Source organism: Aquarana catesbeiana, linkage group LG08 (genome assembly GCF_042186555.1).
Source record: "Aquarana catesbeiana isolate 2022-GZ linkage group LG08, ASM4218655v1, whole genome shotgun sequence".
In the NCBI taxonomy this organism is placed as follows: domain Eukaryota; kingdom Metazoa; phylum Chordata; class Amphibia; order Anura; family Ranidae; genus Aquarana; species Aquarana catesbeiana.
Window position 1 is genome coordinate 133,680,671 of NC_133331.1, and position 27,247 is coordinate 133,707,917.

At 42.0% G+C, this 27,247-nt stretch overlaps 1 protein-coding gene across 2 annotated transcripts in view; it reads left to right on the top strand.

Annotated features, from left to right (window-relative positions):
• The window catches only part of TBC1D12 (TBC1 domain family member 12), a 205,597-nt gene that overhangs the window by 97,845 nt on the left and 80,505 nt on the right, over positions 1 to 27,247 (top strand). Inside the window, exons 3-4 of one of the 2 annotated variants that reach the window (XM_073596417.1) lie at positions 1,031 to 1,087; positions 26,512 to 26,627. In XM_073596417.1, coding sequence (XP_073452518.1) covers positions 1,031 to 1,087; positions 26,512 to 26,627 — 173 coding nt within the window. The remainder of the gene's footprint in view (positions 1 to 1,030; positions 1,088 to 26,511; positions 26,628 to 27,247) is intronic. The other variant, XM_073596418.1, reaches the window with a different exon arrangement.

Below are 27,247 nucleotides of genomic sequence, written 5' to 3' on the forward strand. Positions count from 1 at the left end.
TAACGACCCCAAACACACCTCCAAGACGACCACTGCCTAGCTAAAGAAGCTTAGGGTAAAGGTGATGGACTGGCCAAGCAGCATCTGTGGGGCATCCTCAAATGGAAGGTGGAGGAGTGCAAGGTCTCGTACATCCACCAACTCCGTGATGTCGTCATGGAGGAGTGGAAGAGGACTCCAGAGCTTCACTCCTGTGAAGCTCTGGTGAACTCCATGCCCAAGAGGGTTTAGGCAGTGCTGGAAAATAATGGTGGCCACAGAAAATATTGACACTTTTATGCCCTGTTTGGACATTTTCACTTAGGGGTGTACTCTCTTTTGTTGCCAGCAGTTTAGACACTGTGTGGCTGTGTGTTGTTATTTTGAGGGAACAGCTAATTTACACTGTTATACAAGCTGTACACTCACTACTTTACTGTGTAGCAAAGTGTCATTTCTTCAGTGTTGTCACATGAAAAGATTATAATAAAATATTTACGAAATTGTGAGGGGTGTACTCATTTTTGTGAGATACTGTATAATCAGTTTGAAGACTGTACAGAAAGCCAGTGAAGTTCAGAAACACAGCATTGCCCCTGTCCTCTCGGCAGAAAATCAAACCACGTCATTTCCGCTTTCTTTAAACTATCAGTAATTTCTGATTTAGACGAATTGGTATTGGACACAACACCGGTTACCGAATACCGTCCGGTACAGGAAGATTTTGCTGTTTTCACAGCACAGCGGCTAACGAGGACAAAGTTGTCGCCGCCTCGGAGGTGGCCATTTTCTTGGTTAGTTTCGGAGTGGCGTAACAATTGGCCTCTTTTGTGCCACCTGTTAGTGATTCCTGTATTGAGAAGCAAAGAAATGTTGCTCAGTATATACATGATCTGTTTGTTAAAACACTCCAGACAAACAAAATGTGTACATTGTATTTAAAGTAAAATTTTTGGTAATGTTATATTGAATACCTTTTTTATATATTTTACAGTGCTTTTACTTGTATTCTTTATGTCACTAAGGCTTGAATTCTGTTTTTTTTCATCAGGATGACAGTTCTGGCAGTCTATCCTCCGTCTCAACACCAAATCTTTTAAATGCGGGGGTATGGAATTTAATATAATTTTCTCGTCATCCTTTGCTCTATGCATGGGCTCTCTTTACAGTCAGTCTTTATTTTGCATGGAATGTTCACTCCAGCATGTTTAATTCCCTATTCGTCAAAACCACTGCAACAATTAACACATGTGCATCATGCTTCCATTTATCCTGCTTCATGTAGTCTTTATAACGCTTAATGTTGCACCTCTTATCTTGTTTTAAAATACATAGTTTAGGAAATAAAATCTTTTTTTTTTCCCAATTAATGGACTGCTAAACATAACATTATCTCTTTTGTTTTGTTTTATATTCATGTATATGTGCAGGCCAAATTATTCAGATAAGTGATAGGATTTAGAAAAACATTCAGTTCTTTAACCACTTTCTGCCCGTGCTGTTGTCGTATTTCAGCTTACTTTGCCAGGAGGGTGTACATGTACGTCCTCTCGTGATCCTAGGCTGTGTGATTGCTGAGTCCTTTGGACTCAGCTGATCACAGATCAGGGTAAAGGGCCAATCACACTGGCAATGACAGCTGATCACAGGATGTAAACACAAGCCGGTTATCGGCTTTTCTTTACTCACGCTGACAGCCGATAATCAACTTTTGTTAAAGGCACATCGGCACTGATCTTCGAGGGCACTGATAATCAGTGCAATGATTATTAGTGCAGTCCCAACAGTGCCCACCAGTGTTGCCAATCTGTGCCTCATCATCAGTGTCACCTATCAGTGCTGCTGTCTCCTCATCAGTGCACATCAGTGAAGGAGAAAAATTACCTGTTTGCAAAATTTTATAACAAACTATGAAAAATGTTTGTTTTTTTTCAAAATTTTCTGTCTTTCTGTTTGTTTAGGAAAAAAAACAGTGTTGATTAAATACCACCAAAAGAAAGCTCTATTTGTGTGAAAAAAAAGATTAAAATTTCATATGGGTACAATGTTGCATGACCGCGCAATTGTCATTCAAAGTGCGACAGCGCTGAAAGCTGAAAATTGGCCTGGGCGAGAAGGGGGTAAAAAGTGACCAGCAGGAAAGTGGTTAAGCAGTTAAAGCTGAACTAAACCCACCAATTTAATAGTTATGTTTAATGAACTTTCAAACTCTCTGACTGGTGTCCTAGCTCAGGGGTCCTCTGGGCCATGGACTGGTATCGGTTCGTGGCCTGTTGCTGAGCAGGCCGCTGTCAGAGTAGGAGGGGAGCCCTGTCACAGACAGCGGTATAGTTAGCAGCCTGTGTGTCCTGTGTAGTATTCTGTCATGTCTCCCGAGTGACCACCGATGTCAGCCTATTAGCAAGACAGAGGGTGGGACGGCTGCAGATCATGACCGAGAGATTGTATAAATGAAAGTTGTAAAGGAAGAAGGTTTTTTATCTTAATGCATCCTATGCATTAAGATAAAATACCTTCTGTGTGTAGCAGCCTCCCCAGCTACCTACCTGAGCTCCTTCTCTCTCCAGCATTGTCCACGATCCCCTCAGCTATCAAGTACACTACTCCTGATTGGCTGAGATAGAGCAGCGGCGCTATTGGCTCCCGCGGCTGTCAATCAGCCAATCAGGGGAGAGGGGGTGGGGCCAGGTCAGGGCTCCAATTCTGAATGGATACACACAGCTTTGACTCGGCTTGGGTGACAACCTGTAGCAAGCTTCTGGTTGAGGGGCACTCAAAAGAGGGAGGGGCTAGGAGCAGCAAAGAGGGACCCGAGAAGAGGAGGATCCAGGCTGCTCTGTGCAAAACCAACTAAACAGAAAAGGTAAGTATAACATATTTGTTATTTAAAAAAAAAAAAAAAACAAGCCTTTACAATCACTTTAACCAGTTCCAGACCAGCCGCCGCCAATGATTTCTGGCCTGGACCTGCTAAACGGTCCTGACAAATGAAATCCTCCCCTGCCTGTGTAAGTGTAAACACAGGTAGGGGAAGTGATGTCATCCCCCCTCGTGGAACTCTTTTCCGTTCCAGAGAGATTAGAGAAGACATCTCAGAGTAAGTTACACCAACACTACATTGACACAGTACCCGTAGGCACACTTGTCACCCCCCCCCAATCGCGCACAGTGCCACATCACACGGCGCATGTGGCACTGTGCGATATAATCGCCGGGGCTTCCCCCAACGGCTTGTAGAGTCCCGACTTAGACGCGGGGAGAGAGCCTGCTTGAAATTTAATCATTTGTTAGTAGTGGAGGGATTCACGGAATGTTTTCATTCTGTCCTCCCTTCACGCAGATACGACAGTCCAAATTCCTATGTTCCAATTCCAAATGCCTTGCCGGAGAAGCGGTGGTGATGCAGAAGGAAGAGAGTGGGATCCCTCGGCAAAACAGTCAGGCAGTCAAAGTTTTTGTATACGTGCACACCCACGAACAAGTTTGTATTCATGTGGAGGTGGGGGCCTGTAAAAAATGGGGGTTTTTAGAATTATTTTTTCTACTTGGCTTTATTCATATTAAATAGAGCCCAATAAGTCCCCTATATGATAGACCCTGACATCTCCTTAAAGAGAACCTGTCACCTACACTAGATCATCCTTACATTCAGTTAGTCAAGCACAAGCTATACTTGATTAGCTTCTTACACAGCCAGAGTGGTTTGAGATTGACAGCTCTGAACCTGAATTGCTCAGAGCTGAGCACTTCCAGACCCATTCTTTACAGAGGAGATCAGCTGGTTTCCCAAAACTTTCCATCCTGACACCTGCCATGGAGATCCAAGGCATCCAGGGAGTATTGGTAAGCCCGGGACATTACATGTATACGATGTAGAAGTGATCGATCAGTGGAGTGATTTCTAAAAGGAAAGCTGACAAATCATCGTAGTAGGTAAACAAATCTTTACGCTGATGGCAGAAAAAGAGTTAAAGTTGCAGGCAGCAATCACATGATCCAGTGTTTAGTAGTTCCAAACTGGAACTGAAGTTTTCTTCTGAAAATGTCAACAGCAAAGCTGCTTGAAACTTGTCAAAAGCTTTGCAAAATGCTTGCTGTACACACTGCTCTGGCATATTGTCCTAGAACACTGAATTAGGCTGGGTTCACACATGCGGCCACGACTCGCAGCAAGCGGTCTGGTGCATCTCTGTTCATCAATTCTGGTGCAAATCGGGTCCAAATTTTTGCCTGAATTAGCACCTGAATCGGAACCAAATATGTACAGGACCCTTTCCAAAAGCACACCGCGGCCAGGTGTGTGAACCAGCTCCATTGTGAACCGGGCACACTCTCCTGTCATGCGAATTGGATGGAAACCCGCATCCAATTCTTGAAAGTGTGAATCCAGCCTTACTGTGTATCAATAGAAATAGATTTTCATGTCACAATGAAAACCGATCTCTGCAAATGAATTTCAGTAAATTAAAATGAAAATGCACAAAGTATATACCTCCTATAATAGGATGCACCTAAATCATCACTGGTGCAACCAATTATTTTCCAGTCACTTACCGGTAGCTTGTTTGCAAACTTGTGTTGTCAGCTCTGCTCTGTTGCTTTTGTTAAACTACTTAACCATTCCCCCTCTCAGATCTCTACAACATAAAGGCTAATCATTCTGTAGCCATGATAAGAACTGGGAAGGCTAAATAGCCTCTTTCAGATAACACATGAGGTGTGCAGAAGACTTGGGACAGCTTTGATTTTCTGAAAAGTGTTTTTATTTTGCTGACATCAAGCAGAACTGACAAAATGCTTCTAATGGCATTTTTAACTGGCCAAAAGGGAGCATAAACTTAGTTTAGCACAATTTATATGAGTAAATGTCACATGGATCCATATTAGAAAACATCAATTTGGAAATGTAAATTGTGGATTGTCATCTACTTTTTAACACCCCCCCCCCCCCCCCCTTTTAACAGGGTATGTAATATGCACATATGAATCATTAGCTGAATTATAGCAGCCGTTGCAAGTCTGAACTGAGTCATTGTCAGTACCGCTTCAGAAAAGCATAGACACAGCTGGGGCTTGACTCATTAATCTAGGCCCAGAGAGCACTATCCATAAATTCACTTGTGGTACATGAGGGGATTCAGCAGAATGACCTCATCCCAGCTTGCAGATATGAAAGGGAGGGACCACTTGACCTTGTGAACTTTTGGCTGCTTCTCTGATGGCATCATTTGGATAAATTGTGGACATCATATTTGCGTTGCCAGGAGCAGGAATAAATTGGAACTGTGAATTAAGATTAACCAGACTGCTCAAGGACAAAACTCTACATCTGAATGCTTTCTACATGAACAGCATAGCATGCAGAGTGAATTTTAATTCACAATGACTCACATAATCTGACCAGTTAGCGATTCGCTAGTTGCTGTTAAATATAAGTGCACAATTAAAAAATACTTTTCTCCAGTTTGTGGATAATGGACCTGGAGAGAATTTAGATTGATTCTAACTAAGCATACAGGGCAGTCACAGTGCCTGTCTCTGTAAGCTGTGTAGCAGAACAGCATATTTGCCATGGTTAACTCCTTCCCTCCCCACTTGTCACTGGTTGTTAGGGGTGCTGTTGGCTTCACAGTTGACAGCCTCCTAGCAACCGATGGTGCTGGGCGTAGCTTGATAGGGAAGCAGAGATGCTAGATCCCCATTATGTCCTCTCTTTCCTTGTGATCGGCAGTGGTCAGATTCTGTCATCCATAGCAGGCTATCTGTGGTCTACGGATCCACACCCTGACTGCTGTCAGTCACAAGGGGAGTAAACCTGATGAGGAACTAGTGCCTGTAAATCCCCAGCAGGCTTCGCCCACCCATAAAAAACTTGGTGCTGCGCTGCCTGTGTGATAGCTCTAACTGCTGGAGGAAGCTTAGCTGCATTGAAGACCTAGTAACCATATAGACACTCTGGTCGTACCATTTGAGTATTTAGTCCAAGAAATTTGGAGAAAAGTCCAACTCTGCAGGAGTGCTCCAGGGCAGTATTTCAAATAATTTACTCAAGCTATGGGAAGTCTCTCTAAAGCGAGAGGGAAAAAAATTCCTTCTAATCTCCTGTTTCCTTGACAACTGTTGAATTTTAGATTTCCCATTATTTCCTTACACATTGGTCACCAGGTAATAACAGAGAGGGTGAGTTTGCCTTCTCACAGACAGCATTAAAACCCTGACAGGGGTTCTAACTTTTACCTTTGCTGCTCTACCTATTTAAAAAAAAAATTTCCATCCTGTTCTTTCAAATTTTTCTTTTTGTCACTGTGGTCAAAAACGAATGTTGATTTGAACCACTAACGATTAGAAAAAGAACAAACTGTTTTTTTTAGAACATATTTTTTCTAAGGATTCACGTTTGAAATTCTACCCATCTGTGGCAAGCTTAAATTGGTTCTACAGTCAGAAGGTTTTTTATCTTAATGCATTTTGTGCATTAGGATAAAAAAACCTTCTGTGTGCAGCAGTGCCGTCAATCAAGTTTCTCTTATTCTGTCTACTAGAGTCCTCCTTTGGGTGTCCTCTTCACTGCCTGTTTGATGTGCTTACCTCCTATAGGTGGAGGCAGCACTTCCAGAGGCTGGGTCCTCTGTCATAGGCTCCAGAGATAGAAGAACTCATGGGGGTGGTGTGGGGACCAGTGCTCAAGAAGAAAACGTGCAGGGAAAAACACATGGTCCCCGGGTAGGATATTAGATTGACTCATTGGGGAAACTTTGATCCATTGCATTGCATGATGGCTTAAAGTGGACCTTCAGTCATTTTTTCACCTTTCCATCTATTAAATTTTCTGCTGCTGTTTTACCTTATACAGCCCACTTCCTAAATACCTTATACAGCCCACTTCCTTTCTTTGGTCATCAGCCGAGGCTTATGACACACAACTCTTTCTCACTGTTGTGAGAGTTTTCTAGGAAGGGAGGTGGGTGAGTCATAAGAGAGCCAATGAGAGCTGCAGAGCTGGAGGTGTGCATCTGTGTTCAGCTGCCCTCAGTTTAAATGGATGCAGCCAGACTTAGTGGAGGAAGATTTCTGCAACATATTTAGCAACTACAGAATCACAGTATATGTAAAATAATATGCAAAGTGGTTGGAGGGAAGCTTCAGAATGGCAAAGATGTTTTTATTACAAATTTTATGAGCAGACTGCAATTCCTCTTTAAGCAGGGTATACACCTATAGAAAATCAGCTGGTTCACGGGGAACCAATCAAATTTCGATTTATTTGTATCTTTCTCTGTTCGCCAGAATCAGACATTAGAGCAGCTTCTGTCGAACGGTCCTGCTGGAAAACCCAGCATTCCATCAGTGCATGGAGCCAGTGAGATGCCGTGCTGATCATGGTATTCTGACAAGGGGGAGACCCCGCTGTAAGAATATAATAGCACAGCGGGGAAGATTCCCTCATCTGCAGCACTTGTGTGGATGCGGGACTCGGGGTTTCTTTTTTTTTTTTTCAACCTACTGGTTGAACGACAAAAGACTGTGTACACCCAGCTTTAAGCCGGGTACATACTACAGTTCTTTTTCCATGCAATGCAGCGGGTTGCACGAAAAAAACTGGCTGAGCTGTTGTGTTCTGACATGGGGAGAATAGCCCCCTCCTCCCAGAACACTCCAATCAGTGCTCTCTGCCATTGGCTGAGAGCGCTGATAGGGAGTTGGTCGGGTATGCACAACTGACAGAAGTTTGACCAGCCTCTGTCGGACAGATCGGATATACACAGGCAGAATGTCAGCTTTTTTTTTTTTTTTTTTTGAACCGGCAAATATCTCCCTACATTCTGCTCGTGTGTACAGGGCTTTAGGGAGAAGTGTTTAGAATGAAGACTGACAAGGGAGTTAATCGAGGAATAATGTACTATTTTTAAATGTATTTTTTTCCTGGAGTAGGGCTTCAACAAACTCCAAATGATGCAGTCTTAATCCTGTCAAATCTTTTTATTTCACTGCAAGCCTACTAGACGGGAAAACACACTTTGTAGTCTTGAATAGGCCAAACCCTGGTGTTATGAGCAGAGAGCTCAGGAAATTGACTAATTAACTTGGTAATGCTGACACTTGCCCCATTGATTCATGGGAAGTGTGAATTTTAATGATTTCACTCTAATTGGAGGATGCTTGGTGCTTCCATTTTACAGTTGGAATCTGTTATAAAGACAATGTATAATGTGCTATAAATATAAATATTAGTAAACGTTTAACAATAAATGTTGGCAGTATTCCCAGAATACTGTTATAGTAACTACTTGATTATGGAAGCAATACTGTATATGCTAAAGAAATATTTTTGTAATACATTAAAACTATTTTTGAACATACTGTGCAGGAAACCTTGCATATTTATAATTACAGTGGCTCTTTGATCCAAAGAAAAGCAAACAGACTGCTTACCACTTGGTAAATGACATAAAAAGAAAGTGTATTAAAGTGTTTGTTAATCCAAAAAAATCAAAATACAAAACGGATCCTGTTTCCTTAAAGCATGTTATTCAGCACAGTGTTTGTGCTGTGTAATTTGGCCCCCTGTATCACCTGTAATACCTAGCTGATCCTGCCCGGCTATACCCATCCCCCTGTACTTAGATCATGATATATCAGGCTGCGGAGACCTGACACTGTTGTCAGTGTACGTGCCTCCGTCATACGCAGCCCTGCTCTCCTGTGTCACCTCTGTCCTCATCCCCCTTCTCCTCCCTTCTGCTCGTACCAGTGCCCATTTTTTTCACACAAATAGAACTTTCTTTTGGTGATATTTAATCACTACTGGGTTTTTGTTTTTTTTGTGCTATAAATAAAAAAAGACCGAAAATTTTGTGAAAAATTCCCCTTTCTTTGTTTCTGTCATAAAATTTTGCAAATCTGTAATTTTTCTTTATAACTTTTGGCCAAAATTTCTACTGCTACATATCTTTGGTAAAAATAACCCAAATCAGTGTATATTATTTGGTCTTTGTTAAAGTTATAGAGACTACAAGCTATGGTACCAATCATTGAAAATGTATCACACCTGATGTACTGATGGCCTATCTAATTTCTTGAGACACTAACAAGCCAGGAAAATACAAATATCCTCCAAATTACCCCTTTTTGGAAAGTAGACATTCCAAGGTATTTAGTAAGTCGCATGGTGAGTTTTTTGAAGTTGTAATCTTTTCCCACAATTCTTTGCAATATGAAGATTTTTTTTTCTTTTTAACTAAATTGTCATATTAACAGGTTATTTCTCTCACACAGCATATGCATACTTACAACTACACTCCAAAACGCATTCTGCTACTCCTTCTGAGTATAGCAATATCACATATGTGAGCCTTTTTCACAGCCTAGCCACATACAGAGGCCCAACATGCAGGGAGCACTGTCAAAATGAAAACGCTTTTTTTTTTTTTTTTTTTTTTAACACAAAGTTGTCCATTTATAAAATATTTCTAAGACACAGCATGTGCATAGCAAAAATTGCACCCAAAATACATTCTGCTACACCTGAGTATGGCGATACCACATGTGTGAGACTTTTACGCAGCCTAGCCACATACAGAGGCCCAACATCCAAGTAGCACCTCCCAGTCATTTGTACTCCCCAGGAGTACAAATTATACATATAATTTCATGACTACCTATCATTTTTGAAGGCCCTTCATATTTCTAACACATAGCATGTACATACCAACAATTACACTCCAAAATAAATTCTATTGAGGAAAGGGTAAAAAAAAAAAAGTATTACCTGTGGTTTTAGTAGTGTCCACAGAGGAGAGCATTGGTCCAGGCAGCAGCAGGCAGGGATGTGCTTAGCGACAACAATAGTAATGATCCAGACAGCAGGCAGGAATATTGTCTATGGCCAGTACAGGGATGTTGTCAGCACAGCCAAAGCATTTGTATATAGGAATTGTCCAGGCAGAGACCGCCAGCACAGCCATAATATTGGTCCTGGTACACTGTCACTGGCAGACACTCATTATTGTATCGCTCTCCAGCCCTTCATAAACATACTGCCTCTTGCTACAGCTAATTATTTCCATAGTGCAGGCAGAGGTGTGGTCAGTTCATGCAGCAGGCAGAGGCATGATGGCAGTAAGTCAGCAGCAGGCTAAGTGCCACAGTCAGGTAAGACCTGGGAACAGGGGTTGAGGCTTCTCCCAAATCTCTTTGAAGCCTCCGGACTCCAGACCCTAATCTGGAAATTACAAAACCCAGAGAAAACAAAAAAAATAGTTTTCTCCATCCAAGAATAACAATTCTGGAGCCCCTCACATATGTGAGACCCCTGTGTACAGTAGCAGGGCAACAGATTGGTCCAAGCAGTAGGCAAAAGCATAGTCGATAAAACAGGCCAGGGTCAGTTCATGTGGAAGGCAGTGGCATGGTTATTTGAGGAAGCATTGAAAATGGTCAGCACAGATGATGAAAATGGGGAAATGTTAAAAATATGAGCTAATATTTTAGGGATGTGTGATAAAGTCGGAACCATTTTCCAACACATAGGCAGAGTTGGGAGGGACACTGGGGACAATGGTAGCTGGTATCACTTTGAAATCATCTTTTTTTGGCGTCTTCGGCCTGCTTTAGATGGTGGATTGTTATCGGTGAAGTGGCGGTCATGAAGTCGGCTAACCGCATCAGAGCGAAGGTTGATACATGAGGGACGTTGCAGCAACTTCAATGAATTTTAGGAAGGGGATTTGGTGTATATGATATATGCATTATAAATGGCAAAATGAATGAGATAAATCACTACTTTCTTCTCCTCCTTATTGCCAAATAGGGCTGTAGCATTTGGTCATTGAAATCCCCCCCCCATGTAGAGATTATATTCTTGGATGCATGTTGGCTTTTCAATGGGACCTTGTCTTCTCTGAACCTCAACTGTAGTGTCATCATGGATGGTGGACATCATATACACATTTCTGCTATCCTTCCACCTCCAAAGCCAGCACTTCGTTGCTTCTCAAAGTTGTTTTTTCCCCCCTTCGCAGTTTTTCATCTACTATAGATTGTGGGAAGTTCTTTCTGGAGGTTCCGCAGGCCAGGGTTTTTGCAAGGTATAGGTGTTTGAAAAGGGGCAGGCTGGTAAAATAGTTATCCAGGTTAGGGCTGCAACTAACGATTATTTTCATAATCGATTAGTTGGCCGATTATTGTTTCGATTAATCGGATAATAACCTTAAAGTGTGGTGTATAATTTAGTTAATATGTAAACTTTAAAATAAAAGGCAACTTTATTCTTAAATATCTATATGCAGTGGTAAATACAAATTACCAACTATATGGTTAGAGAGCAAAATCTCTAATCCACCCTGAGAATAACAGACAGAAGAGATATACTTTTATATACCATTAGAGGTCGAATCTGGTAAATATCATAAGACTCAAAGATCACATTTTTTATTTAAAGAAAAAAAAAATGAAAGACTGTTTTGGCAATTTTCAGACAGAAGTGTAACATATTATGTATGACAGACAGACTCCCTTGTCATAGGCAGGTGGTTTGATAAAAGCTATCTGCGCCTGCTGTCACTTATGCTGGCCATAAAAAATGAATGTCTTCCTTCAAAAAAAATGTAATTTTAAGAACATTTGCTTGATTTTCTAATTGTTAGTGGGTCAAATTGATGTTCGTTCTCGACCACAGTGATGGGAAAATTCAAAGGAGCAGAATAGAAAACTTCTTGGTCAAAGAAATTTTCAGACAGTGTATGGAACCTTCCACATGGGTTTCAACTAACACAATAATGTCAGTGCGCTGGTCTTTTTCAAAAGGATAAAACCGCAGTTTTAGTTTTATTCCGCACATTCCACGTTTATTATTTTCAACTGGGCCATTATAAGAACACAAAATGAGGTAAAGGCTTAGTGGACACACAGACCCCAGAACCAGATAACAATAACTGGGCATATAAGAAAGCATACCAATTAACTAATGTATCGATAAATGACACAATACAGATACTCTAACATCTAATTCGCTCGTAAAGAAAAATCACCAGCCCAAATAATAATACATTTACCCACCCAGCTTCACACATGCCCCAACTTGTGCAGGCATAAGTCCCAAAAGTAAAATCAACAAACATGAAAACCTGTAATAAGCACCAACGTGGTGCCCGGGTTAGAAGGGACACCATCTGGGGTAGTAAACTTGAGGGAAAGAGTGATCCCCTTTACAGTCCTCCGGGGGGGCGAAAATCTTCTGAAAAGTAAGGCATGTAGTAGGACTGAGGTGGTATACCTCACGTGGTCAACAAGGGAGATGAAAATCCAACCACAGAGCAACACCGCTAACGTTGGCTGTAATAACGCACAATACCAGTCTATAAACAATGTTTAACTCCACCCCGCAGAAAACTTCCAAAAAAGTAGTGGATAACAGGGACATCTAGGAATGAGAGGAAACGAGTCTTGAGCTACAGTAATTGTTCACAGCATTAGTTCAGTGCCCTCCAATAAACATAAAAGTGAATTCAAACAGGTTTGTAACAAGGGTAGCATCTCCTAGGTAGGGGGGAAAGATATGTAGTGCAAGGGCCCACAGAGTACTCACGACTCAAGTGAGATTTAGCTGATTCAGCCAGGCAGTGGCTGCCTCTGGTTCCTCAAAAAAGTGGACATGATCCTCTCCAACCACCTAGACGAGTGCGGGAAACAGGTATACCGCCTCGGTCCTACCACAGGCATTACCTTTCAGAGGATTTTCGTCCCCCCGGAGGACTGTAAAGGGGATCACTCTTTCCCTCAACTTTACTACCCCAGATGGTGTCCCTTCTAACCCGGGCACCACGTTGGTGCTTATTACAGGTTTTCATGTTTGTTGATTTTACTTTTGGGACTTATGCCTGCACAAGTTGGGGCATGTGTGGAGCTGGGTGGGTGGTAAATGGCGAACACGTAAGCGCCTTTTCACTTCTGTCTTTGACTTCTGTGAATCGACTGCGTTGTTGCTGAACCTCCGCAGCAAAATCAGGGAACGCCAGAATCTGATGATTGTGTAAAGGTATTTTGCTTTTCTCCTGATAGCGTCACGATCCTTATAGTTTAGAAACGTTGCTATTAAGACACGTGGAGTTGCTTCCTGGGGTGTTTTTTTTTTTTTTTGGCAAGCATTTGGTGCGCTCGCTTCACAACAAACAATTGTGAAAAGGCCGCTCGCCCATATGTAGTAATGAGCAGCTCCTCAAGAAATGCAGCAGGGTTATCTCCCTCCGGGAGGCCTATGAAGCATAGATTGTTCCGTCTCATACAATTCTCAAGATCATCTTGTTTCTGTTGAAGCTGAGCAATATGGCGACTTGTCTGGTCATCCGAACCAACTCGATGCCGCAGCTTCTGTAGATCTTGGTGAAGCAGGGAGATATCCACCTTTACCTCCTCCAGCTTAGTTGTGAGAGAAGTTTGGCAGGCAGTGATTGCCTCAAGGATCTCGCTCTTATCAGCAGTCGGTGGACTTGGAGAGAAGGACGGAGAGCTGCCATCTTTGGCCTGCGGGTCCTTGTCCTGGTGATGGAATTTATCCAGTTGTGCAGCCGTGTCTTTCATGTTGCGGGGAGGTGACATACTTCCACGGTTTATCGGAACACCGCGGGTAGATTTCCTAGCAGAAAGCTTGATAAAAGAACGTCAGAATCTAATAAGATATGTACCGCCGGCGGAGCTCAGCCCAGACACGTCCTGCCGCATTCAGCTCCAGGCCATGCCCCACTCACCATGCTTTTTACTAAATACCTTGGACTGTATAATTTCCAAAAAGAGGTATTTTGGGGGGTATTTGTATTGTCTTGGCATGTTCGGGACTCAAGAAATTATATAGTCCGTCAGTACATCAGGATTGATAGATTTTCAGATATATACCATAGTTTGTGGACTTTCACACAGACTACACCCTGTTCCAAATTATTATGCAAATTCGATTTCAGTGTCACAAAGATTAAATATTTTGTTTTTCTGTTTAATTCATGGATGGCATTGTGTCTCAGGGCTCTTTTGATCACTGAAAACAATCTCGGACACCTGTGATAATTAGATTGCCAGGTGAGCCCAATTAAAGGAAAAACTACTAAAGGAGGATGTTCCACATTATTAAGCAGAGCACAATTTTCAAGCAATATGGGGAAGAAAAAGGATCTCTCTGCTGCCGAATAGAATGAAATAGTTCAATGTCTTGGACGAGGTATGAAAACAGTAGATATTTCAGGAAAACTTAAGCGTGATCATCGCACTATTAAGAGATTTGTGGCTGATTCAGAGCACAGACGGGTTTCGTGCAGATAAAGGCACATTGAGGAAGATTTCTGTCAGATCCATGCATCGGATCAAGAGAGCAGCTGCTAAAACACCATTACATAGCAGCAAACAGATATTTGAAGCTGCTGGTGCCTCTGGAGTCCCACGGACATCAAGGTGTAGAGTCCTCCAGAGTTTTGCAACTGTGCATAAACCTTCCATTCAGCCACCACCAACCAATGCTCACAACCAGAAACGGCTGCATTGGGCAGAAAAATACATGAAGACTAATTTTCAAACAGTCCTGTTCACTGATGAGTGAACCCTGGATGGTCCAGATGGATGGAGTAGTGGATGGTTGGTGGACGGCCACCCTGTTCCAACAAGGCTGCAACGTCAGCAAGGCGGTGGGGGAGTTATGTTTTGGGCCGGAATCATGGGAAGAGAGCTGGTTGGCCCCTTTAGGGTCCCCAAAGGTGTAAAGATGACCTCTGCAAAGTATGTAGAGTTCCTGACTGACCACTTCCTTCCCTGGTACAGAAGGAAGAACTATGCTTTCCTTCATAAAATCAACTTCCTGCATGACAATGCACCATCTCATGCTGCAAAAAATACCTCTGCATCAATGACTGCTATGGGGATAAAAGGAGAGCAAGTCATGGTGTGGCCTCCATCCTCCCCTGACCTCAATCCTATTGAGAACCTTTGGAGCATCCTCAAGCAAAAGATCTATGAGGGTGAGAGGCAGTTTACATCCAAACAGCAGCTCTGGGAGGCTATTTTGACGTCTTGCAAACAAATTCAAGCAGAAACTGTCCAAAAACTCACAAGTTCAATGGATGCAAGACTTGTGAAGCTGCTATCAAATAAGGGGTCCTATGTTAAAATGTTACGTGACCTGTTAAAATGTATAAAAAGTTAAAATGTTGTTTATTGATTGAAGTAGCTTTTGATTTCAGTAAATATGCTGCAAACACAACAAATGACAATTTTCAGTTCTTTACAACCTATAAAGTGTTTTGAAACTTGCTGTGCGTAATAATTTGGAACAGTGCATTGTAAGTTTTTTTTATTTTGAAAAAAATAAACTGTTCTCATTAGGAGGTTTGTTCAATAAAATTTGAATTATACTCTTAATAGTTGATAACATGAGAATCATGCTGACTGTTGTTTACATCAATTATTTAGGTAAATGAGAAAAATATCATTGACATAATAATTTGGAACAGGGTGTAAATAATATACACTGATTTGGTTTATTTTTACCAAAGAAATGTAGCAGTATACAGTGCCTCGAAAAAGTATTCATACCCCTTGACATTTTCCACATTTTGACATGTTACAACCAAAAACGTAAATGTATTTTATTGGGATTTTATGTGATAGACCAACACAAAGCGGCACATAATTGTGAAGTGGAAGGAAAATGATAAATGTTTTCAAAATTTTGAAAAAAGATAACCACAAAAACCCAGTGCTGGTTAAATACCAACAAAAGAAATCTTACTGTTTTTAAAAAAAAAAAAAGGATAAAAATTTAATTTGGGTACAGTGTTGCATGACTGAATAATTGTCATTCAAAGTGTGAGAGCAATGAAAGCTAAAATTGATCAGGGTAGGAAGGGGGTGAAAGTGTCAGGCGTTAAAGTGGTTGTAAACCTCAGACATATGACATATTTCTATAGTGTTTACATGCCTCTCTCCAAAGCACGAAGTGTCATTTCAAGTATGGTTTAATTTACCTTTTTAACTGGTTCCCGACCGGCTCACGCAGATATACTGCGGCAGAATGGCTCTCCTGGGCGAAATCCCATACATATACGGCTTTGCCCAGGAGAGCCAACAGAGGGATAGCAGGGGACCCGATGTGCGTGGCCGGCGGGCATGATCGCATGCGTGAGCGGCAGCACGGGGGTTTGTGTGTGTAAACGCACAAACCCCTGTGCTGTCAGAGGTGAGAAGACAGATTGTGTGTTTCTACAAAGTAGAAACAGCGATCTGTCATCTCTCCTAGTTAGTCCCATCCCCCTACAGTTAGGGAACACAGTTAACCCCTTGATCGCCCCCTAGTGTTAACCCTTTTCCTGCCAGTGACATTTACATAGTAATCAGTGCATATTTATAGCACTGATTGCTCTGTAAATGTCAGTGGTCCAAAAAATGTGTCAAAAGTGTCCAACCTGTCCGCTGCAATGTCGCAGTACCGCTAAAAATCGCAGATCACTGCCATTACTAGTAAAAAGAAAAAAAAATAATAATAAAAACGCCATATAAATGCCATAAATTTTTCCTAGTTTGTAGACGTTATAACTTTTGCGCAAACCAATCAATAATTAATTGATTGATAATTATTTTTTTTTTACCAAAAATATGTAGAAGAACTACATATCAGCCTAAACTGAGGAAAACTTTTTTTTTTTTTTTTTTTTTTAATTGGAATATTTATTATAGCAAAAAGTAAAAGATATTGTATTTTTTTTCAAAATTGTCGCTCTTCTTTTGTTTATAGTGCAAAAAATAAAGACCGCAGAGGTGATCAAATACCACCAAAAGAAAGCTCTATTTATGGGGAAAAAAACGTCAATTTTGTTTGGGTACAACATCGCACGACCGCGCAATTGTCGCAGTGTCGTATCGCAAAAAATGGCCTGGTCATTGAGCAGCCAAATCTTCTAGGGCTGAAGTGGTTAAGTGATGATTATTCCTTACCTCATCCAACATTATTTTTTTATGTTTGATAAATCTGTTTTAAACAGTGTGCATTCTCATTTTTCTGCCTGGAGGTGGCTCTCTTTTCAATTTCAATCTAATTTCAACCTCCATACCATCTGCTAATAGTATCTCTAATTGAGGATTGTTGAAAGCTTTCATAAATTAAAAGAGACATGTAGGGCTTGTGATGCCCTCTATGGAGTCATCTGTAGTGGTTCACCTTTCAGAGGATGTTTGACATGTGTTGAGGTGGTGTTAGGTCACCGCCATAGCATCTGTTTTAACCCCTAAAAATCAATGTGCTGCAACTGCCTGCAGGGGGATAATTATTTTCCCTGTCACGGCCTGCAGTTGGAGGAGCAGAAAAAATGCAGCTCATCCATGGGTTTTTACTACCCCCCAACCACAAGTGTAAATGAGGCTTTACTGCTTTGCTTTTTCTCTGTATTAAATGGAACTCCAATGCACAGTAAGGCACAACAGGTCCAATTTTCCATGTGTTGGCAGCCCATCCAAATGACTTTACTAACTCCACTGAAAAATAATGCAGCAAAAAAAAAAAAAAAAAAAAAGTACATTTGCTGTTTGCCAAATGAGCCTGCAAAACATTGCAAGTGTGATCAGTTGGCAAGCTGGATAAAGTGCCAATGGAGTACCAGTCTGGTAATCGCAGTGTTCCATTGTGAACTCCATCTCCCCACATGGCAAGTCCATTCGTTCACAGATCCCAGAGCCCCACACAGCTACGCAAAATTCAAGAGTGATAGCTGCCATAGGGGAGACAACCCCCTGCACACTGTCAATGGGATGCTCCATCTTGATTTAATAGATGCAGTTGGCTTTTAATGCAATGCATGTCAACACACATCATACCATGTTTTTTAAAGCACCACAAAGGACCCAGGTAGGTTGAATAATGACTTGCATACGCCTTATTAAGTTACACATCTCTGCTTACAGGGTAGTTCACCTATTGTAAAAAATAAATAAATAAATGCATATCATTTTTAATTTCATTTTTTTTTTTTTACCCTGCAGCCTGTAAAGCACTGTATCCGCGATCAGCAGATCATGGGTGCAATGCCAGGATCCTGCAGACTCTGTCAGCCAGTATCTCCCATAGGGGCAGAAGGTTACTGCACTGCATGAAGAATCAATTAAATATGAGAGCGCTCACTAGCTGCCTCGTAGTTCATTGAGAACTACAAGCCATCTGCCACATTGGCAGACGATACTTGTAGCTCATTCATTCACAGGAAACTGTGACTGAAATACATGGGCATGTGGCCACAGGCTCGTATGGCGGCACTGTTTTTGAATTGTGACAGCAGGTGCGGGGAGAGGATATCCTGCCAGCTGTCACAATGAGGGATCAGAGATGTAGGCAGGTGCACTTTAGTAACATATTACATGTTAAACCCTAAATATTCAGGGAATACTTATTCAGGGAAGCCTATCCCACACCCACCTAACAACCCCATCAAATCATTCCCAGCATCTATTACCTTTTGTACCACCACCACCCCCTCCCTTTAGACTGTAATCTCTGAGCAGGGCCCTCCTGTCCCTTCTGTACTGTAATTGTACTGGCCCCCCTCTACGTTGTAAAGCGCTGCATAAACTGTTGGCACTATATGAATCGTGTATAATAATAATATGGGTGTAACATATTACCAAAAGTGAAATTATCCTTTAACCCCTTCCGTCCACTGTACATATATAAAGTCCTCAGACGGGAAGGGTGATATCTCGGTCATTGCTGCATCAATGATCGAGATATTTTCTTCTCCCAGTTATTCCCTACAAAGTAAAATGAATCCTATAGGCTAAAGAGTATTACTTTTACTGGGCTCTCCGGTGCAATCGGGGAGCCCAGTAAGGATTCGACCGGCGACATCTGGTTTTTGGGACACAGTGAGAGGAACGGCTGTTGTTCCTCCTACTGTATGATGTCAACAACCGGAAGTGACCAGGCTTTCATTTCTTCTGGTTTTGGCTTCTGACAGAATCTCTCATCAGAAAATTTGATTGACAGCACTAGGAGCCAATGGCTACTGCTGCTATCAATCTGCCCTGTGAGGAGAGAGATAGAGTTGATGCTATCGGACACAGCGCTGGATCAAGATTGGTCTCCAATAAGTATAAGGTGGAGCTGGGAGAGCGCCACACAGATGTTTTTTTACTTCAATGTTTAGAATGCATTAAGGTAAATAAACTTCTACCTTTCAACCAAAATGAGCCTTTAACAAAATGGCTCACAAGTGAGAACTGGTCTGTTCAGTTTTGCATGTTTGTTAGGTTATTTTGTCCACATTTTAGTTTTGTGGGAGTCTTTATTTCTAACAGAAAACAGAAATGTATATACATTTATTATCCATAGAAATCCCTTTGTAATAAAAACATTTCCAAATTTGGATAGCTGCTAATACAGTAAAAGTTTTATAAACCATTAAACTGGTATTGTACTCTTCAGCAAAACTTGATGTGGGCTAGATGGGGAAAATATATTTTAACCACTTGAGCCCTGGACCATTATGCTGCCTAAGGACCAGAGGTCTTTTTCCAATTTGGCACTGCGTCGCTTTAACTGCTAATTGCGTGGTCATGCAATGCTGTACCCAAACGAAATTTGCGTCCTTTTCTTCCCACAAATAGAGCTTTCTTTTGATGGTATTTGATCACCTCTGCAGTTTTTATTTTTTGCGTTATAAACGGAAAAAGACCGAAAATTTAGAAAAAAAATGATATTTTCTACTTTTTGTTATAAAAAAAATCCAATAAACTAAATTTTAGTCATACATTTAGGCCAAAATGTATTCGGCCACATGTCTTTGGTAAAAAAAATGTCAATAAGCATATATTTATTGGTTTGCGCAAAAGTTATAGCGTCTACAAACTAGGGTACATTTTCTGTAATTTACACAGCTTTTAGTTTATGACTGCCTATGTCATTTCTTGAGGTTTTAAAATGGCAGGGCAGTACAAAACCCCCCCAAATGACCCCATTTTGGAAAGTAGACACCCCAAGGAAATTGCTGAGAGGCATGTTGAACCCATTGAATATTTATTTTTTTTTTGTCCCAAGTGATTGAATAATGACAAAAAAAAAAAAAAAAATTTACAAAAAGTTGTCACTAAATGATATATTGCTCACACAGGCCATGGGCCTATGTGGAATTGCACCCCAAAATACATTCAGCTGCTTCTCCTGAGTACGGGGATACCACATGTGTGGGACTTTTTGGGAGCTTAGCCGCGTACGGGGCCCCGAAAACCAAGCACCGCCTTCAGGATTTCTAAGGGTGTAAATTTTTGATTTCACTCTTCACTGCCTATCACAGTTTCGGAGGCCATGGAATGCCCAGGTGGCACAAAACCCCCCCAAATGACCCCATTTTGGAAAGTAGACACCCCAAGCTATTTGCTGAGAGGCATGGTGAGTATTTTGCAGCTCTCATTTGTTTTTGAAAATGAAGAAAGACAAGAAAAAACTTTTTTTTTTTTTTCTTTTTTCAATTTTCAAAACTTTGTGACAAAAAGTGAGGTCTGCAAAATACTCACTATACCTCTCAGCAAATAGCTTTGGGTGTCTACTTTCCAAAATGGGGTCATTTGGGGGGGTTTTGTGCCACCTGGGCTTTCCATGGCCTCCGAAACTGTGATAGGCAGTGAAGAGTGAAATCAAAAATTCACGCCCTTAGAAAGCCTGAAGGCGGTGCTTGGTTTTCGGGGTCCCGTACGCGGCTAGGCTCCCAAAAAGTCTCACACATGTGGTATCCCCGTACTCAGGAGAAGCAGCAGAATGTATTTTGGGGTGTAATTTCACATATTCCCATGGCATGTTTGAGCAATATATCATTTAGTGACAACTTTGTGCAAAAAAAAAAAAATTTGTCTCTTTCCCGCAACTTGTGTCGCAATATAAAATATTCCATGGACTCGACATGCCTCTCAGCAAATAGCTTGGGGTGTCTACTTTCCAAAATGGGGTCATTTGGGGGGGGGTTTGAACTGTCCTGGCATTTTATGCACAGCATTTAGAAGCTTATGTCACACATCACCAACTCTTCTAACCACTTGAAGACAAAGCCCTTTCTGACACTCATTGTTTACATGAAAAAGTTTTTTTTTTTTGCAAAAAAAATTACTTTGAACCCCCAAACATTATATATTTTTTTAAAGCAAATGCCCTACAGATTAAAATGGTGGGTGTTTCATTTTTTTTTTCACACAGTATTTGCGCAGCGATTTTTCAAACGCATTTTTTGGGGAAAAAACACACTTTTTTAAATTTTAATGCACTAAAACACACTATATTGCCCAAATGTTTGATGAAATAAAAAAGATGATCTTAGGCCGAGTACATGGATACCAAACATGACATGCTTTAAAATTGCGCACAAACGTGCAGTGGCAACAAAATAAATACATTTTTAAAAGCCTTTAAAAGCCTTTACAGGTTACCACTTTAGATTTACAGAGGAGGTCTACTGCAAAAATTACTGCCCTCGATCTGACCTTCGCGGCGATACCTCACATGCATGGTGCAATTGCTGTTTACGTTTGACGACAGACCGCCGCTTGCATTCGCCTTAGCGCGAGAGCAGGGGGCGACAGGGGTGCTTTTTTTTTTTTTTTTTTTTTTTTTTTTTTCTTTATTATTTTTTTTGCTTTTTTATCTTATTTTTAAACTGTTCCTTTCATTTTTTTTTTTTTTTTTTTTTTAATCATTTTTATTGTTATCTCGGGGAATGTAAATATCCCCTATGATAGCAATAGGTAGTGACAGGTACTCTTTTTTGAAAAAATTGAGGTCTATTAGACCCTAGATCTCTCCTCTGCCCTCAAAGCATCTGATGACACCAAGATCGGTGTGATAAAATGCTTCCCCAATTTCCCAATGGCGCTATTTACATCCGGCGAAATCTAAGTCATAAAATGCTCGTAGCTTCCGGTTTCTTAGGCCATAGAGATGTTTGGAGCCACTCTGGTCTCTGATCAGCTCTGTAGTCAGCTGGCTGAATCACCGGCTGCATTCTCAGGTTCCCTGTTGAGACAGGAGAGCCAGAGAAAAACACGGAAGACGGGGGGGGGGGGGGCTTTCCCTCCCACGGCTTGTAAAAGCAGTCTAGAGGCTAATTAGCCACTAGGATTGCTTTTACATGAAAGCCGACCGCTGGCTGAAAAGAATGATACCAAGATGATACCTAAACCTGCAGGCATCATTCTGGTATAACCATTCAAAGTCGTGAATGGCGTTCCTGAAGACAAAAAAATGGTTAACAATAAAGCACAGTAAACGGTAAAGTATAAAAAATTGCATACCTGAAAAGCAAACATGATAAAACATAATAACAATAAAACATTGCAGAATAGAATACAGTAAAAAAGAGCAGAACAAGAGAGAGAGAATAGAGAGAGAGAGAACAATAAAACGACAACTATTTTTTTTTATTTTATATATTTTTTTTTTTTTTACACTTTTTTTGTAACTAACTTTTATAACGGTAACCGGTTATAGGTTCGGGTCTCTCAAAATGCGATGGCATCTTGGGAGACCCTGTGAAAGTGTGCCTAGTCTGTGCAGTGCTGTACCCTACGCTAATACTCAACTAATGAATGGTAGCGTTCAAAACATTCACCAATGCAAAGACCAGGATTGTCAGGACAGGAGGGACAATAATAGCGGGTGTCACGCCTATATTCGCGCTTGCTGCAGACACAACATCTTTTTTGGGGGTTCGTTGGGTAGGGGTACTCGGGAGGACATAAAGAAAATGCCTCTCATGCAGCCGACTGCATTTGGTTGGGGATGTGAATGGGGGAAGTACGGGCGCTGCAGAAGCGGTGGGTTCCCAATTAGGATTGGCGAATGCAGCAGGAAGGGCACTATGGGCACGACGGGCCTGTGTTTGTCTTCTTGGTGGCAGCGGGACACTACTTGTGCTTGCCACCTCACCAGCTTGAACTGCACTTATGGGACTCGCCACGTCACCAAGTGTTACTGCAGTGCTGGTTTGACTACGACCGGGGTGTACTAGGCCGCTGGCGCTTGCCAGTTCAATAAAAAGCTACCAAAAAAACTGTTAGCGATCGCAGGGATCAGGCCTGACTCTGCGAACGCTGCAGTTATGCGTTAAGTGTTTTGTAAGTGACAGTGATCGATCGATACTGCACTTGGGTGGGCTGGGCCGGGCGGAGGGGCAAAATGCAGGTGCTAGCAGGTATCTGGGCTGATCCCGCTAACACTGCGTTTTTGGGAACCCTAAACTGCTGGGGACGCCAGTATAGATCTGATCGGATCAGATATTGATCCGTTCAGATACTATACCACTAAGGGAGGTGTACGGTGCGTGCGTGGGTGTTAGCGGTACTGGCGCTAATCTGACGCTGCTTGGGGCTGGTGCTTGCCAGTTCACCAAAATACTACCAAAAAAACTGTTAGCGATCGCAGGGATCAGGCCTGACTCTGCAAACGCTGCAGTTATGCATTTAGTGTTTTGTAAGTGTCAGTGATCGATCGATACTGCACTTGGGTGGGCTGGGCTGGGCCGGGCGGAGGGGCAAAACGCAGGTGCTAGCAGGTATCTGGGCTGATCCCGCTAACACTGCGTTTTTGGGAACCCTAAACTGCTGGGGACGCTAGTATAGATCTGATCGGATCAGATATTGATCCGTTCAGATACTATACCACTAAGGGAGGTGTACGGTGCGTGCGTGGGTGTTAGCGCTACTGGCGCTAACCTGACGCTGCCTGGGGCTGGTGCTTGCCAGTTCACCAAAATGCTACCAAAAAAACTGTTAGCGATCGCAGGGATCAGGCCTGACTCTGCGAACGCTACAGTTATGCGTTTAGTGTTTTGTAAGTGACAGTGATCGATCGATACTGCACTTGGGCTGGGCCGGGCGGAGGGGCAAAACGCAGGTGCTAGCAGGTATCTGGGCTGATCCCGCTAACACTGTGTTTTTGGGAACCCTAAACTGCTGGGGACGCTAGTATAGATCTGATCGGATCAGATATTGATCCGATCAGATACTATACCACTAAGGGAGGCGTATGCTGCATGCGTGGGTGTTAGCGGTACTGGCGCTAATCTGACGCTGCCTGGGGCGACGCATATCACCGCCGGGCGATCAGGGGGCTAAACCTTTATTCGGTAATAAACGGCGGGTGCCCTGACACTATAAAATATAAACAAACTAACCAGCGTCACCCGTAACAGTTATACGGTGATCAGTGGTGAAAGGGTTAACTAGGGGGCCATCAAGGGGTTAAAACATTTATTCGGTAGTATATGGGGGTCCCTGTCGCTATAAAACGCTGACGGCGAACCTAAATATTTAGGTCCCTAACTAGCGTCACCAGCGACACTAATACAGCGATCAGAAAAATGATCGCTTAGCGAAACTGGTGACAGGGGGTGATCAAGGGGTTAAAACTTGGTTAGGTGGGTATCCTAGACCTACAGGGGGGTAATACTAACTGTCCTAACACTGTAACTGTCACAAACTGACACCAATGCAGTAATCAGAAAAAAAAAAAAAAAAACTGCTGGTGTCAGTTTGTGACAGGGGGGGGGGTGATTGGGGGGCGATCGGGGGGGGGGGGATCGGGGTGTTTAGTGTGCCTGGCATGTTCTACTGTGTGTGTGTGTGTGTGTGTGTGTGTGTGTGTGTGTGTGTGTTGTGCACTCACATACCTGTCTTCTCTCCTCGGGCCGGAACGGAAATTACCGAGCCGAAGAGAGATGACATCATTTCCTTTGCTGCTGTTTAGCATACAGCAGCAAAGGAATGATGTGATTGGCCTGCGGCGATCGCGAGGGGGGGCCACGAACGGATGGCCTCCCCCTCACCACTGATGGCCGCTGGACAAAAGACGACCGCCTCGGGCACCGGGGGGGGGTCCGATCGGACCCCCCACCCGCGGAAGGCAAATCACGTATATGTACGTGATTTTGCCTGTCCATGCCACCTTGCCGACGTAAATCGGCGTGAGGCGGTCGTCAAGTGGTTAAAGTGATATTAAACCGAGAAGTGGTAATTGCCATAATTCACATCAATCATTCACATCAATCATATACAGTTAGGTCCAGAAAATATATATGGACCTAACTTTAAAGTGTCATTAACACGGGCACGATTTTCATACTTTTGGACCTGTATGCCACCAGAATAAAATTAAAACAAAACCATCCAAATTAATTTGATGTTCAGACTTTCAGCTTTAATTCAAGGGGTTGAATATAAAGATCAAGAACAAATTTTAGGAACTGCAACCATTTTTATACACCGTCCCTCCATTTTTAGGGGCTCAAATGTAATTGGACAGATGAATATAATCATAAATAAAATGTTCATTTTTTTTTATATTTTGTTGAGAATCCTTTTCCGGCAATGACTGCCTGAAGTCTGGAACCCATGAACATTACCAAAGACTGGGCTTCCTCTTTTCTGATGCTTTGCCAGGCTCTAACTGCAACTGTCTTCAGTTGTTCTTTGTGGGTCTTTCAGCCTTTAGTTTTGCATTCAGCAAGTGAAATGCATGCTCAATTTGGTTGAGATCAAGTGATTGACTCCTTCAAAAGCTCCTGGGTTGTTTTTGCGGTGTGTTTTGGATCATTTCTCCATCTGTACTGTGAAGCGCCGTCCAATCAATTTTGTTGCATTTGGCTGAATCTGGGCTGATAGTATATCTCTAAACACTGTAGAATTTATCCGGCTGCTTCTGTCTTCTGTCACATCATCAATAAACACCAATGACCCAGTGCCACTGGAAGCCATGCATGCCAATGCCATCACACTGCCTCCACCATATTTTACAGATGATGTGTGCTTTGGATTATGAGCTGTTCCAAGCCCTCTCCACACTTTTTTCTTGCCATCATTTTGGCACAGATTAATCTTTGTTTCATCCTTCCAAAGAATTATTTTCCAGAACTGGTCTGGCTTTTTTAGATTTGTTTTTGGCAAAGTCTAATCTGGCTTTTCTATTCTTCAGACTTGTGAATGGTTTGCACCTTGTGGTGAACCCTCTGTGTTTGCTCTCATGAGGAGTTGTGTACAATCAAGTCTTCTCTTGAATGTACACAACTCCTTTATTCCTGCAATGCTGTTGTGTGATCACATGATCTCTCCCTGTTCTTGCATCTCCAGGGAAAGATCCTTGGGAGGGGCTTCTGTTACTCTGCTGATGTTTTGCTCTGTTCAGTGTGAGTCTGTAGCTGACCAGCCCTGCTTGGTGCTGTGCCAGTCACATGGCTAAAAAAAAGTTTCAGAAGTGCAATTCAAATTAAATTATACATATCAAATAACTGTTTTACAGCTCCTTATACATCTCAATTTAACATCAAACGTGTATTTTTTGTGCATTAATATGGTGTAGGCAGAGTCAGAGATGAAGAGGTGAAGGCAGGATCAACAAGGTATATTTCACTCTACACAAAACTAACGCTTTCGTGGCTTTGTGAGCATACGCACTCTGTTATATAGCATATAATGAGAGTTTTTCATAGTCTGGGTTTAATGACACTTTAAAGTGTTTTTCTTTACTTTTAGGAATATGAAACGCGTACAGGGAGGGCATGTAAAGTCCCAGCACAATCTGCAAGACGTAAAAAATTTGAATTTGAGCCACTGTCTACAACGGCTCTTATTTTAGAGGATCGACCTGCGTAAGTATAAATCTATGCACTGTTGCTTTATAATGGGAAGTGTGAGCGTTTTCTTTTATCAGTAAAATATAAAAATTATTATTTAACCCTATTGGAATAGCAATTTCCAGGTAAACCTTCCCCTGTGCTGATGGTAAGTTGGATGGTTCTCTATTTACAGTTAGCAGCCAACACTGCACAGCTGCTAGCTTTCAGACTAAGTTGTACTGTCCACTGATAATTCTGAATCAATTGGTGGTTCCTGTGCTGGATGACATTGGATATAGATCTACAGTATCTCACAAAAGTGAGTACATCCCTCACATTTTTGTAAATATTTTTTTATATCTTTTCATGTGACAATACTGAATAAATGGCACTTTGCTACACGGTAAAGTAGTGAGTGTACAGCTTGTATAACAGTGTAAATTAGCTGTCCCCTCAAAATAACTCAACACACAGCCATTAATGTCTAAACCGCTGGCAACAAAAGTGAGTACACCCCTAAGTGAAAATGTCCAAATTGGGCCCAAAGTGTCAATATTTTGTGTGGTCGCCATTATTTTCCAGCACTGTCTTAACCCTCTTGGGAATGGAGTTCACCAGAGCTTCACAGGTTGCCACTGGAGTCCTTTTCCACT